Source organism: Papio anubis, chromosome 11 (genome assembly GCF_008728515.1).
Source record: "Papio anubis isolate 15944 chromosome 11, Panubis1.0, whole genome shotgun sequence".
In the NCBI taxonomy this organism is placed as follows: Eukaryota; Metazoa; Chordata; class Mammalia; order Primates; family Cercopithecidae; genus Papio; species Papio anubis.
In genome coordinates, this window is record NC_044986.1 from 22,538,281 (window position 1) to 22,550,918 (window position 12,638).

General features: G+C 48.8%; 1 protein-coding gene across 3 annotated transcripts in view; it reads right to left on the bottom strand.

Annotated features, from left to right (window-relative positions):
• Positions 1-12,638, bottom strand: part of RBM20 (RNA binding motif protein 20) — a 194,860-nt gene that overhangs the window by 17,027 nt on the left and 165,195 nt on the right. For all 3 annotated transcript variants that reach the window (XM_003904250.5, XM_031652590.1, XM_031652591.1), the window contains 4 exons: positions 11,928-12,007; positions 9,676-10,345; positions 2,157-2,261; positions 401-1,061 (listed from right to left, as the gene is read on the bottom strand). In XM_003904250.5, the coding sequence (XP_003904299.3) occupies positions 401-1,061; positions 2,157-2,261; positions 9,676-10,345; positions 11,928-12,007 (1,516 nt within the window). The remainder of the gene's footprint in view (positions 1-400; positions 1,062-2,156; positions 2,262-9,675; positions 10,346-11,927; positions 12,008-12,638) is intronic.

Consider the following 12,638-nt stretch of genomic DNA (forward strand, 5'->3'; position numbering starts at 1 on the left):
CCCCTATTCCTGCCCCCATCACACAAATAACAGCCTGGGTGGCCCTCTGCTGTGCAGGCATGAGGCTCCTCCTGATCTCCTTTTGCTGATAACTCAATCTAATTTTAGTTATCCAAGTCCATCTGGGCTCCTGTAAATGCAGAGAAGTCTGCCCTGAGTTTGCTTGTCAGAAAACATGCAGCCTCCGATCTGACTTCCTTTACACCACTTGCCTAAAATCGCTAACAGTTTAGCCAGGCTTTTAGAGGCTTGCCTCTGTTACTAAATCACTTTCTGCACCCACTTTAATGCTAGTTGAAACCTTACTTATGTTCATTCCAGCCTGCACATGCTCATACTTTATCAGGTGAGCAGGGGTCCAATCAACCCGACCACCCATGAGGAAAGGGGAGGTAGTTACCCGGGGTCAACACTCCTTGGCAAGCTTGGCTTTGGAGGTCGGTTTCGATGGGGGGGCTGGTTTTCTCCTCCAGAGGGCTGCCTTCGCAAGCCCCATCTTCGGGGGTCCCCCTGGTCTTGCAATCATCGACAAATGGGCTTGGTTGCCGGGCCCTCTCCTCTGCTGGCTTAGGGGAAGACATTTGCTGGACTGTAGGGGCTGGATGAACATCTGAGCTCTCCCCTCCCTTTACCTCCTTCTCGTAGCAATCTGAATCCTCCAGGGAGAGGCCTGTCTCACTTTCAGCTGGCTTCCGCTCAGCATCCAGATTTAGGCCAGGCATTTCCACGTCCATGTCACTGGGACAGCTTGTGGAAGCACAGGGCAGTTCTCTGGGTGACTTGAGGCTGATTTCTGCAGCCCCATTCCCTACGGCCTTGACTCCCTCCTTGGGGAAATCCTGGGCCAGGTCTAGGTCTAAGGTGGTTGTCACACATGAACATGTTTCTGGGCAGATTTTGTCTTTCTGGTCAATGGGCACAATTTCTTCCAGCTCTGGGATGTCTGGTTCCATGATAAAATCTTCTTCTTCCCCAACCTCGTCCACTGTCACCAGCTCCTCCATGTTAGTGGGATACCAGCTCTCCCCCTCTGCCTCACTTCCACTCTCCCAATCTTGTTCCTGTACAAAAATGCAGAAGGAGGTCAGAGGGTGGTTGAGAGCATTTAACCGGAAGGCACAAGACTTGGCCATGAGGACCCCTCCAATCAGGAAGAACCTGAGCATTCTTACCTCTACCCGGTACAATTACTGTGAACCACTCAAGTCCAACAGCACCAACTCATCCTTAGGGTGATGCTCAAAGTTTGGAATAAGCCCTTAATGCTTAATCCACCGTATTTAAAGTGACACAAAGAATTTCAAGCCCTAGTAGATAACAGGTGCTCAATATACAGTTTTTGAATGCATGAATAATGAAGTTATAAACTCTAAATACTTACTGGAACATCTTTCTTGCATCTGGGTCACCACTAAATGTAACTGCAGCAAAGCCCCTCACAAAATTCCCCCAAGCACCATCTCCCAGCAGGGGTACATACACTTCCACAGTCAAAGCTCCTACTTGGCCCCTTCTAGAACTTTCCCCTTGGCATCTGCAGCAGCCCATGGACTCCTGACTCCACAGAAAGATTTAGGAGATCAGCTTTCCTGCCAGCGATACTCATCTCTCCTGCCTCTCCTGACTGGAAAGGCATGAAGATGGCCCCGTTCCAAGGACATTTCTTTTTGTTGTGGCAGCCCCAGCCCAGGAGAACTGTAACTGGATTTTTCATTTTAATTAAGTAAAACAATCTGTACAAGCACAGTAGATGTCTTGTTAATCCTAGGGTCTGGGCCTGCTGAAGTCAGGGCCCCAGCTTGAGTGCCTAAAGCAGCTTCTCGCCCCATCCCCGCCAAGGGACTTGTCTATTTTGGGAGCCTGGCTCTGAAGCCTGAGTCTTTTTTTGGGCACATGTTTTCTCATGGGAACACAGCCAAGTTGCTGGAGAGTGAGCAGAGCTCAGACATGTGGGTAAAGATCGCTTCAATAAAAACTATCCGAAGATTCCAGGCACAGCCACTCCTCCAAAGTAGTGCTAGGAGGACTGGTTCATTCATGTAACTAATGGTGGGGTCTCAGCCATATTCCATCTAGCAGGACATCACCAGGCAACAGGGGGACTCCTGTGACTCAGTCCCTCATGGCAGAAGTGCAGAATCTGAAATAAACTTTACCTTCTTTGTCCTTGTGTTTTCCGGATCAGAGAACTCTGCTTCTTTCTCTTGTCTGCCCACTGATTGAGGGCTTTCTTCCACGCCCTCCTGTTCCTCTTTTCCAGCCTTACCAAAGGAAGGACAGAGCAAACCAAATCAACAGTGAGCAGTGACAGGGAGAAGAAAAAAAGAATGATATTGAATGCAGGTCCCAGCTCTCAGAGGGGTTTCACATACAGCATTTTCTTTATCCTCCCGGAATCCCTCAGAGGCAGCTGCTATTAGCATCTTCATTTTATGGATCAGAAAACTGAGGTTCAGAGAGGTTAAGTAATTTGCTCACAGTCACACAGACAAATGGAGGCAGAGAAATGTCTTGAAGCCTGGCCCGATGTCTTTAGGGGGCAGAAATCCCCAAACTGGGTATTTTTTGCAGAGTAGAAGCAGCCAAACTACTGGGCCGGCCAAGACCCTGGGGTTAAATCATTCAGGACACTTATAGGTAGAAAGGGCGTTGTCACCCAGTCAGAGTGCCCTCGCACCTTTCTTTTGCTCTCTGTCCTAGAGTGACAGCCCAAACTAGCACTCCCTTTCTTCCTTCCTTGTATTCCTTTCCCCCAAATCAGGGCCCTCACAGTAATGCCCATGTCTGTGAAACTAAATAATTGAAAGCAGGCGTTTGGTTTGAGAATTAGGGCCTCTAACCAACCTTTAAGACAGGGGATCAGCAAACTATAGTCTGCAGGCCAAATCTGACCTGCAGCCTGTTTTTGTATAGCTTGTGAGCTAAGAATGAATTGTACATGTTCACATAATCACATTTTAAGTGATTATAGAAGTGCCTACATAAAATCTGCAGTTTTGCCTCTTGGCCCACATAGGCTAAAATATTTACTATCTGGTCCTTTGTAGAAAACTTTGCCAGCTCCCATGTTAGAAGTTTCTGGGGGATATTCTCCCATGACTTAAACTTTGTCCACCAAATCAATGACTACTCCTGGGTTTTCTCAGGGGCAAGTTGCAGTTCTAGGACATTCTTGGCTGAGGTTGGTTCGAAGTAAACCACTCTAGTTCTGATTTCTTACAATCAGACATACCTCTATGAGCTGACTAGGAGCCAGCTGGAGCAGAAGCTCAGGGCTGACTGGTTTCACCAGTTATTACCAGACAGGGACGCATGGTTCAAATCCCCAAGTCCTTTCTGTTTCCAGTGTTTGCTGTGAAGATTCCACCAAAAGCTTTGCTGAAGTCTACCGCACTAGCCTGAATGTAAAGCAGCTACAAATACCTTTTTAGCTATTACAGCTTCTACCAACAGGTGACTTTATTTTTATCTCCCGAATCAACTATGCATGGCCCTCTCTTGTCAAAATGAATAATCCTTACCCTTCCCAAGCAGCTCCTGCAGCCGCACTCCCAGATCAACACAGTAAAGGAACCCCCTTCAGTTCAAGTTGGGAGAGGCAGGGACAGTCTTGCCAGCCGGGCTGAAAGCCCTCCACCAAGCAGACCCCTGCTCTTCCTCCCTGCAGGCAAAGGAAACAACCTTTCAGAGCTTCCCTTTGCTCTGGGATCACTTCCAGGAGAAGGCAGCAGCTCAAGGGGAACAGATGGGTGCAATGGGTGCAACGGGTGCCCCCAGCTGCCCACACCAGCTCATAGACTGAGACTGAAACGCCAACTCTTGCAAGCAGGGCTCTGCCACCACAGGGCCTGAGCTACTGAACCACTTCCAAACTGGTCTCCCACTTCTGCTCTGTACCCTCCCCCAAAATCTATTCTTGCCAAGGCAATCAAGAATGATCATTCCAAAATGCAAAAATGATCACATCCTCACCATATTGTCTTTTTTTTTTTTTTTTGAGATGGAGTTTTCCTCTTGTTGCCCAAGCTGGAGTGCAATGGCACGATCTCGGCTCACCGCAACCTCTGCCTCCTGGGTTCAAGCAATTCTGCTGCCTCAGCCTCCCGAGTAGCTGGGATTACAGGTCCCGCCACCACACCTGGCTAATTTTATTTTATTTTATTTTATTTTTATTTTTAGCAGAGACGGGGTTTCACCATGTTGGCAAGGCTAGTCTCGAACTCCTGACCTCAAGTGATCTGCCTGCCTCGGCCTCACAAAGTGCTGGGATTACAGGCATGAGCCACTGTGTCCAGCCTCCTCACTGTATTTTCTTGCTTAAATACTTCATTTGCGTCCCCTGGTACTTAGGATAAAGGCAAAAATCTTCCACCTGCCTACAAGGCCCTGTGTAGTGTAGGCCCTGTTTATAAGTCGGCCTCACCTCCCGTTACTCTAATGCCAGCTCTCTGCTACGGCAACGCTGGAGCCCTGGAGCTGCTGGAGGCCCTTGTGCACGCTGCTCCCTCTGTCTTTTCGCTTTCTTTTCACCCAGTCAATACTCACCATGCCTCCAAATCTCAATAGTCACAGCCTAACTCTGAGAAGGATCGGATTTATCACAGGCACTCAGCATTGTGTACCTTCATCTCCTTCTTAGCACTTAATAGTCAAGCTCTTCTGTTGATTTGAGAAATCACTGGATTAGCATTTCTCTCACTGGACTATGAGCTCCGCGAGCCCAGGGGTCATTTCAGTGTCACTAACTGTGGTCTCAGTGCCAGGTGCTCCACAAATATTGGTCAATAAAAGAATGAAATTGGTAGAAGGGGGTGGGGTGAATAACAAGTTCTCACCTGTCTTTCCACATGGTTGGGTCTTGTCTAGGCTCTGAAGCGAGCATAAGGGTTTTAAAATCTTCTCCTGTTATGGATTGGTTATACCAGGGCTTACACTCTAGGGCTTCTAGATGGCATCCAGCCCACAGCTATGTTTTGGTTTATACTAGGCATTTGTCTTGCTCTAAGAAAAGGGAGATTTGACAGCGTGGCATGCATTCCTGCATGACAGCTGTAGAATGGAGCTGAGCAGTGGCTCCAGCCCCACAGATGGCACCACTTCCTCAGTCAACCATGGTCCCATCACGCTGGCCTGGCTCCAATTATCATTAGCCTGGCTTCCCTTCCCTAGGCATCTGGGCTTGCCACTCTCGAACCCCTCTCCCAGTAGGATGTAGCAGTGTTTCTTCCCCATGTTTTCCTTATCTGTGACTTGATTTATTTCCTCCTCTTTATGGTCTTGTGGCCAGGATTGGGTCTCAGGTACGGATGTGGCCACCCATCACCACGGAGCAGCACGCACACTGACTTCTCAACCATGGGCACTTTCTCCAGAGAGCTCAGGATTTTTTAATGAGCGTGAGCTCTTTAAGGTAGTACAACAGCCTTGTGATCACACCCATTTTACAAACAAGAAAACTGAGGCAGAAGAAAACAGGGTGTGACCTGGTTCTCAGAAGCCAGGCCTTTGCCTCCAGAGTCTGGGTTCCATCCTTCATACCTTCAACAGATACCCACTGGACACCCGCTCTGTGCTAAGCCCTCCTCTAGGGACTGGGAACACAGCAGTGAACACAACAGACAAAACTCCCTGCCTTGTGAAGGTTACACCTGGGAGCCGGGGGTGACAATAGACACTAAGTAAAATAAAGACATTAAGTGATAGGTTTGAAGGTGGTAAATGCCACCAAAAACAGGAAAGTAGGGAGGTAGAGGAGGGAGTTGGGGTGTTGAGATGGTCTGCAGTGGTGGGGAGGGAGAAGAGTGGGTTGGGGTGTTGAGATGGTCTGCAGTGGAGGGAGGAAGCAGGTTGTGGTGTTGAGATGGTCTGCAGTGGTGGGGAGGGAGAGGAATGGTTTGGGGTGTTGAGATGGTCTGCAGTGTGGGGAGGGAGAGGAACGGGTTGGGGGAAGAGATGGTCTGCAGAGGTGAGGGAGAAGAGGGTTGTAAAGGAGGATGGACCAGAAATGGGAGGGAGGGAAGATGGAATGGTAGTGGAGGGAGGGAGGGAAAAGGAATGAAGGTGGAGGAATGGACAGTGGATGGAGGGACTGGAAATGGGGAGAGGAATGGCTGGAGGTCTCAGTGGTGGAGGAGAGGAGTGGATAAAGATGGAAGATGGAGGGAGGGGAGGGTTGTATGGATGAACCCGTGGAGGAATGGCTGGGATGGCCCAGTGGAGGGGAGGAAAATGAACCAGGTGGTGGAAGAAATGGTCTGCAGTGGTGGGGTGGGAGAAGAGTAGGTTGTGGTGTTGAAATGGTCTGCAGTGGTGGGATGGGAGAGAAATGGGTTGAGGTGTTGAGATAGTCTGCAGTGGTGGGAGTGGGAGGAGCAGGTTGGGGTGTTGAAATCGTACGCAGTGGCCAGGGAGAATAGAGAATGTGGCCATGAGTAAAGACAAAGGAGGCGAGGAGCAAGCCAGGAAGACTTGTGACTCCTTGGCAGCAGCAACACCTGTAAAGGCACTGAGGGCGGGAGGTGCCTGGTACACTGGAAGAACAGCAAGCCCTGCTGCCTTCATGCCAAAGTTCAGCTGCCACCTGTTATCTGACTCCTGGGGCAGCCCTGTGGGGTCTGGGCTTTTCTCAAGTTCATCATACAGAGTTTGAGGACAGTGCAAAATACTCTCTGTTCTGCTGTCATTCCAACACAGTGTTGGACTGCCTGGCTCCAACCTAAAGAAACAATCTGTGAGGGGCCCCAGTAAGTCCCTACTGACTCCACCCCAAGGCTGTAAAAGGCAGAACCAACTTGAGGGACAGAACTGTGGGGAAACTCTTGGGACTTTCTGAGACTCTTTTTCCATCTGGGCTCTTTGGCTGACACATAGTGTCACCTTAAATGAGCAATGTTATACAAACCGATGAGAGCAGGGTGGTAAAACAGTAGGAGAAATGGGGTCGTCAGAGCAGAGTCTCAGGAGTGTGAGTAGAAGTGCAGGGAGCAGTTCTACCTCTCAGCCTAGGGGGAGAGAGGGTTGGCAGGCTGGTGGTATCCACATGAAGCCCAGGCTTTCCTTGAGCCCCTGCCAACTCTTGCTCTCTGCCCATCATCCATCACCAGCAACTGGGACCCTTCCAAGCAGATATACTTTTAAAAATATCCACTGGTTCACCAGGTCTTTGGGATGCAGTTCAAGTCCTTGGTGAGGCACACAATGTCTTCCATGAGCCCACCTCACCCTCTTCCCTAATCTCATCTCCTGTGCTTCCCCCTGCTATGCCAGTTAGGAAAAATTGTGGCAGACTTCGTAATGGGCAAAAAAAGACTACTGGGTGTCCTTTCACTGGAATGCTGGGCATTTGTCTAGCACATCCCTTCAGGGCATCTGATTCTATAGAAGTCTGCACCTTTCATTGTCTCGAACTGAGCTATTTTACAACCATATGAAGTTGCAGAAATCAGATCCTAATACAAAGGATTCTTGTTCCTAGAGATACACAAGAATTGTCTCTGCTGGAGATGCAACCGATTCCCTGCCCCCTGTGGAAGGGGCCACTTTTACACCTATTAGCAAATTCATTTGAGCATTCCTGATTGCCTGTATATGTTGCCTGCTCTTTGGATTCTCTTTCGAGTTGGTTTTTGCATCTTATGATGCCCTCATTAATTAATGAGTTGAATAAAACCTTTGACATGTATTCATTATATATTTGCATCAGAGTCATGATTTTACTCTTTAAAAACATTATCCCTACTATGTCCTAAAGATGCAGCCATGCCAAGTATCTCCAGGTTTTTCAAAACAGTCTTTCTTTTTCACTTTTGCCCTTGCTTCTGCTTCTATCAAGAACCCTGGTGGGGCACGGTGGTTCGCGCCTGTAATCCAGCACTTTGGGAGGCCGAGACAGGAGGATCACGAGGTCAGGAGTTCGAGACCAGCCTGACCAACATAGTGAAACCTTGTCTCTACTAAAAATATAAAAATTAGCCGGGTGTGGTGGTGCACACCTGTAATCCCAAATAGTAAGGAGGCTGAGGCAGGAGAATCACTTGAACCTAGGAGGCAGAGGTTGCAGTGAGCTGAGATTGTACCACTGCACTGCAGCCTGGGCAACAGAGCGAGACTCCATCTCAAAAAAAAAAAAAAAAACACAAAAAACCCAAACTGCTTTTTTCTACTTTTAATACTCAGCTCAAATATCACCCTCTCTGAGTAGCTCTTTTCCTGTTCCTGCGCAGAGTTAATAATTGCCCACAGAGCAGCTCATTCGCTGTAAATGCTGGCATGAGTCCCATTGTATACAAATTATTTTTATATTAATAGGTCTGTTTCCACCATTGGACTTCAGTCTCTGCTATAACATGGACTATGTCCTATTCACCTTTGGCTCGCCTATACCTAGCACACCACCTGGCAAAGTGGCACTCCATCTACACATGTGGGAACGAATGCTGAAGTAGGGTGACTCTTCGGTGTTCATGGAGTTGAGATTTGGGCTCCTTATTTGCACTTAGTATTGTCACCAACTCCCAGGTCAGAATGACTAGAAGATACGTGTGGAGGATTTAAAAAATTAGGCTTCTTATGCATATTGCCAAACCTTACTTATCCTACCCCTACTTAAATATAGAAGGCTCTGGCAAGAAGGAAGTGTACGCCAAGTTGGAATATAAACCTGGTAACCAGAACCCTCCTTGTGATGCCCCTTTGTGAACTGAAGCACTGCTGCAAGCCCTCAGACCTTTCAGATGCTGGAATGAAGGTGCCAGCCAATTGCCATGCATTTTTTTTTCTTTTTTTTTTTTGAAACAGAGTTTTGTTTTGTCATCCAGGCTGGAGTGCAATGGCATCATCTTGGCTCACTGCAACCTCTGCCTCCCGGGTTAAAGTGATTCTCCTGCCTCAGCCTCCTGAGTAGCTGGGACTACAGGGGTGCATCACCTTGCCTGGACAATTTTTATACTTTTAGTAGAGACGGGGTTTCACCATATTGGCCAGGCTGGTCTCAAACTCCTGACCTCAGGTGATCTGCCTGCCTCAGCCTCCCAAAGTGCTGGGATTACAGGCATGAGCCACTGTGCCTGGTCGCCGTGCATTTTTATTAGAGTGGAGGTAAAACACTGTGGACAGCTCTGGGCACCCAGTTTAATTTAGTGGGTGGTGGCGGCTTCTCTTTCACCACCTCTCATCAGAGCTCTAGGATTGGTAAATGCTTTTGGCAGGAGGGAGGACAGAATGAACCAAAGATCTAATCTCCCTTGGGAGGCTCTTTGGATACAAACACTTCAGGGCCACTCCCTACTGGACAAACAGGACTACAGGTCTTTCCATCAAGTCCCGCCCTAACTTCTAGTAAAGGCAACAGGTGCCGTGGGATTTGGAGCCAGATCTCCTGGGTATAATTCCGGGTCTGCCATTTCCTCACTGTGTGTTCTTGGACAAATAACGTAAGTTCTCTGTGCCTCAGTTTCCTCATCTGCAGTAACAATAGTACCAAGCTCAAAGGTTGGCACTCAAAACCTGTGAGGATTAAATGAGTTCATTGAGATAGTGTCTCGCACAATGCCTAGCACATAGTAAATAGCCAGTAAATGTTCATTCATTCAATAAACGTTCATCCTCATTATATTATTACGATTATTCTCCTTCAGGGCCTGCCTCACCTTACCTGGGGAAGAGATTGATCATTACCTCATTCTCTGCCACTGTGTTTTCTTTTCTATCATCAGCTCCTTCTTGGTCTCTATCAGTTCTCTTGGTTTTATTTTTCTCATTCTGCTTGGACTTGGCGCCCTCAGGGGCCCTAGTGACCTTTGGCCCCAGCCCATCTTCCTTGCCTGAGTCATCGGGATGGGGGTGTCTGCTTTCCCGCAGCCTGGCCTCATCCTTCCTCCTGGACCTCCCAGGGCCATCCTGCTGCTGCTTCAGATACTTGTCCAACTTGACTTTGGGCTCTTTCCGGTAGTAGCCATCTTCGCGGCTTTTGTAGCTGGACACAGAGTGGGGCGGGTTGGGAGATCCAGACCTCAGGTACTTCTCTCGGTGGGACCTCCCTCCTTCCGGTCGCTCGTCCAACTCAGCCTTGTCCAGTTGCCGGGGGTGGTGTTTGCGATCATGTGCCCAGGGGTCCATCCTGTCCCTCTTGTCATCCCCGTTCTCCCTCCAGGGAGCCGGGTCTCGTTCTTCCTCCCTCCTGGCATAAGGAGAGTGCTCCCAGGAGTCCCGGCTATTGCCCCAGTCAGCCCGGGAGGGGCCCGGAGGGCTGTGGGAAGAGCTGCAGGAGGTGAAGCTGGGAGTGTGGGACCTCGGGGAGAGTGACCGGCTCACCGGACTACGAGACCGCGGCCTTTCTGGGCCATATCTGTGAGGGAACCAAGGAGCAGGATTTAGAATCTTCACGCCTCCCATCCCACCCCACCCACACACAGATACAATCTCTCTCTGAGATATACTGTGTACACTCTTAACTCCCAACTCTACACAACCACATAGAGTGGTTCGGGAGAAAGCCTTTTCCTCCCTTCTGGCTTCTGTGCAGGGGACTTCTCCTAAGCACAGTACTGGCCACTCTCTATCCCTTTACTCATCCTGCTCCTGGGAACTAGGAAGAAGAACTAGGTTGCTTTGGCTCAGCTCCAGCTTGCCTTTTGTTAGAAGGGAGCTATGCTCAGGGAGCGGACCTCTGACTCTCCTCCTGGGGGTGTGCAGGGTGGGCACTGGGGGGCAAGATTGCCCTAGTCCAGCCTAGTGGGTAAGGCTGCCCAACCCTGGGTGCTGTTAGCCGGCCTCTTAGCCAGAAGACTTGAAGCCACTTCTACATTTGGGCTGTATCAGAATAAAGCCAACCTCTTAGCCTCCACTTTTCTCATTTATTTCTCAGCTCAATTTATGCATGGAAAAGGGATGCTAATTATTGGGGAGGGTAGGCTCAGAGGTTAAAAAAAAAAGAATTAGGAAGGTATTTTAGGGTTGGAAGAGACTCTAGAACTCCGACCTACACATTTGAGATGAAGAAACTGAAACCCAGACAAGGACCCCAACCTGTGTAAGGTTCAGAGCAAGACTCCCTAAGCTCCCTCCGCTCTGCTGCAGAATTGCAGGTGGCAGGATGGGACTTTACACGTCTTTTAAAAACCCAAATAATCATAATTTTTTTAGAAAACAGATAAACTAATAAACAAATAAAGATAGCAAGCCTGAACAGTTACATACAAAGATATACACACACATATACACATACACTTTGAAGACTGTTTGGTTATTAAGCAGGTCAACTGAGTCATATATCCGATACTCTAAAAGGATGGGCATTTTTTCATTAAGTTCCTAAATACAGGAAAACCACGCAGCCCTCACTGACCAGGGGACACCGAGGTGCATCTCGCTAGGACCAGGCTGCCTTGACCATCATGGGGGAAACAGCCTGGGCTTGTGTCCTCTACTGGGAAGTGACAGCACCGCCTACGGCCACTGCAGCAAGAATCCCAAGATGTGCCAGCCAGGTGCCTGCTCCTGCAGTTTTCTACCTCGGTTCTCTGCAGGAACTATCTTTGTAGGGGAGTGACAGTGGTCAAATTGTAGCCCCAGCTTGGCCTGATCACAAACTTCGGCTGGAAGAAATGGGTTGGAAAACTGAATATATTCAATGTTCAGAGAAAGTGACTGTTCAAATAACGGATTTTTTAAAACCATCTACATTCTACTTCCTACACCTACATTCAACTCATGAAAAACCAAGAGCTGGTTCTAAACAGAAGCCAGTTTAGACTTCTGGACTGGTGTTTTTCATAGGGAACATGGAAAAGTGGGACCCAGAAAAGCAGATGGATGGGGTAGGGGCAAGAGCAGGGCACAGCATGACTCAAATGCCCCTAAGAATGAGAAACAGGAGTGTGTTCCCACTGCCCAGAACCTGCCTGGAGACTTAGGGCTTGGGGCCTCACCTGTCTGCTTCCCGGAACAGGTCCCTCTCCCTCTGGGAATGGATGTCCTGGATGATGGCAGCCACAGCCTTCCCGGGTTTCTAGCAAAGTCAGAGAGATCACCATCAGATCAGAGATGGCCTTGCAAACACCAGAGGGAAGCAGCTCTGACCTGGGTCATTCACTGCCTGGTCCACCAAAAGGGAAAAAGTGCCTTGTGTGGAGAAGACAAAAGGTATAATCCAATGGATGAGTGTGAGTATAATGCTAAACTGGGTAGGGCCGAGTGGCCCAGAGAACACTGAGTGGTGGTCCATCGAACTGGGGAAGGAAGGAGCCTGGTGTTCACATCCATGTGCTGGAGACAAGCAGCATTTGTTAATACCCACCTCTGCCTGAATTAAAAAAATAAAATAAAATGTGTAAGAAAGAAAAGGAGAGAGGGATGGAAGGAGGGAAGGAAGGAAGGCAGGCATGCATTGTAAACTTGGAGAGACTTGAAGATCATTGACTGCAGCCTCCACCTTTAATATCTATGGAAACTTAGAGCCAGAGAGGTTGAGGCAGGGTCTCTGCTCTGCACAGCTCCAGGGTCACCAGCCACCTTGTGTTCTGTGCAGTTGGTGACTCTTGGAGTTGTGTTGGGTTAAGGAACACTTCAAGGTCACGCAGATAGTGAAAAGAATCAGGACCTGACACCAGGTATTTTAACTCCAAGTTCCTTTCCATGCT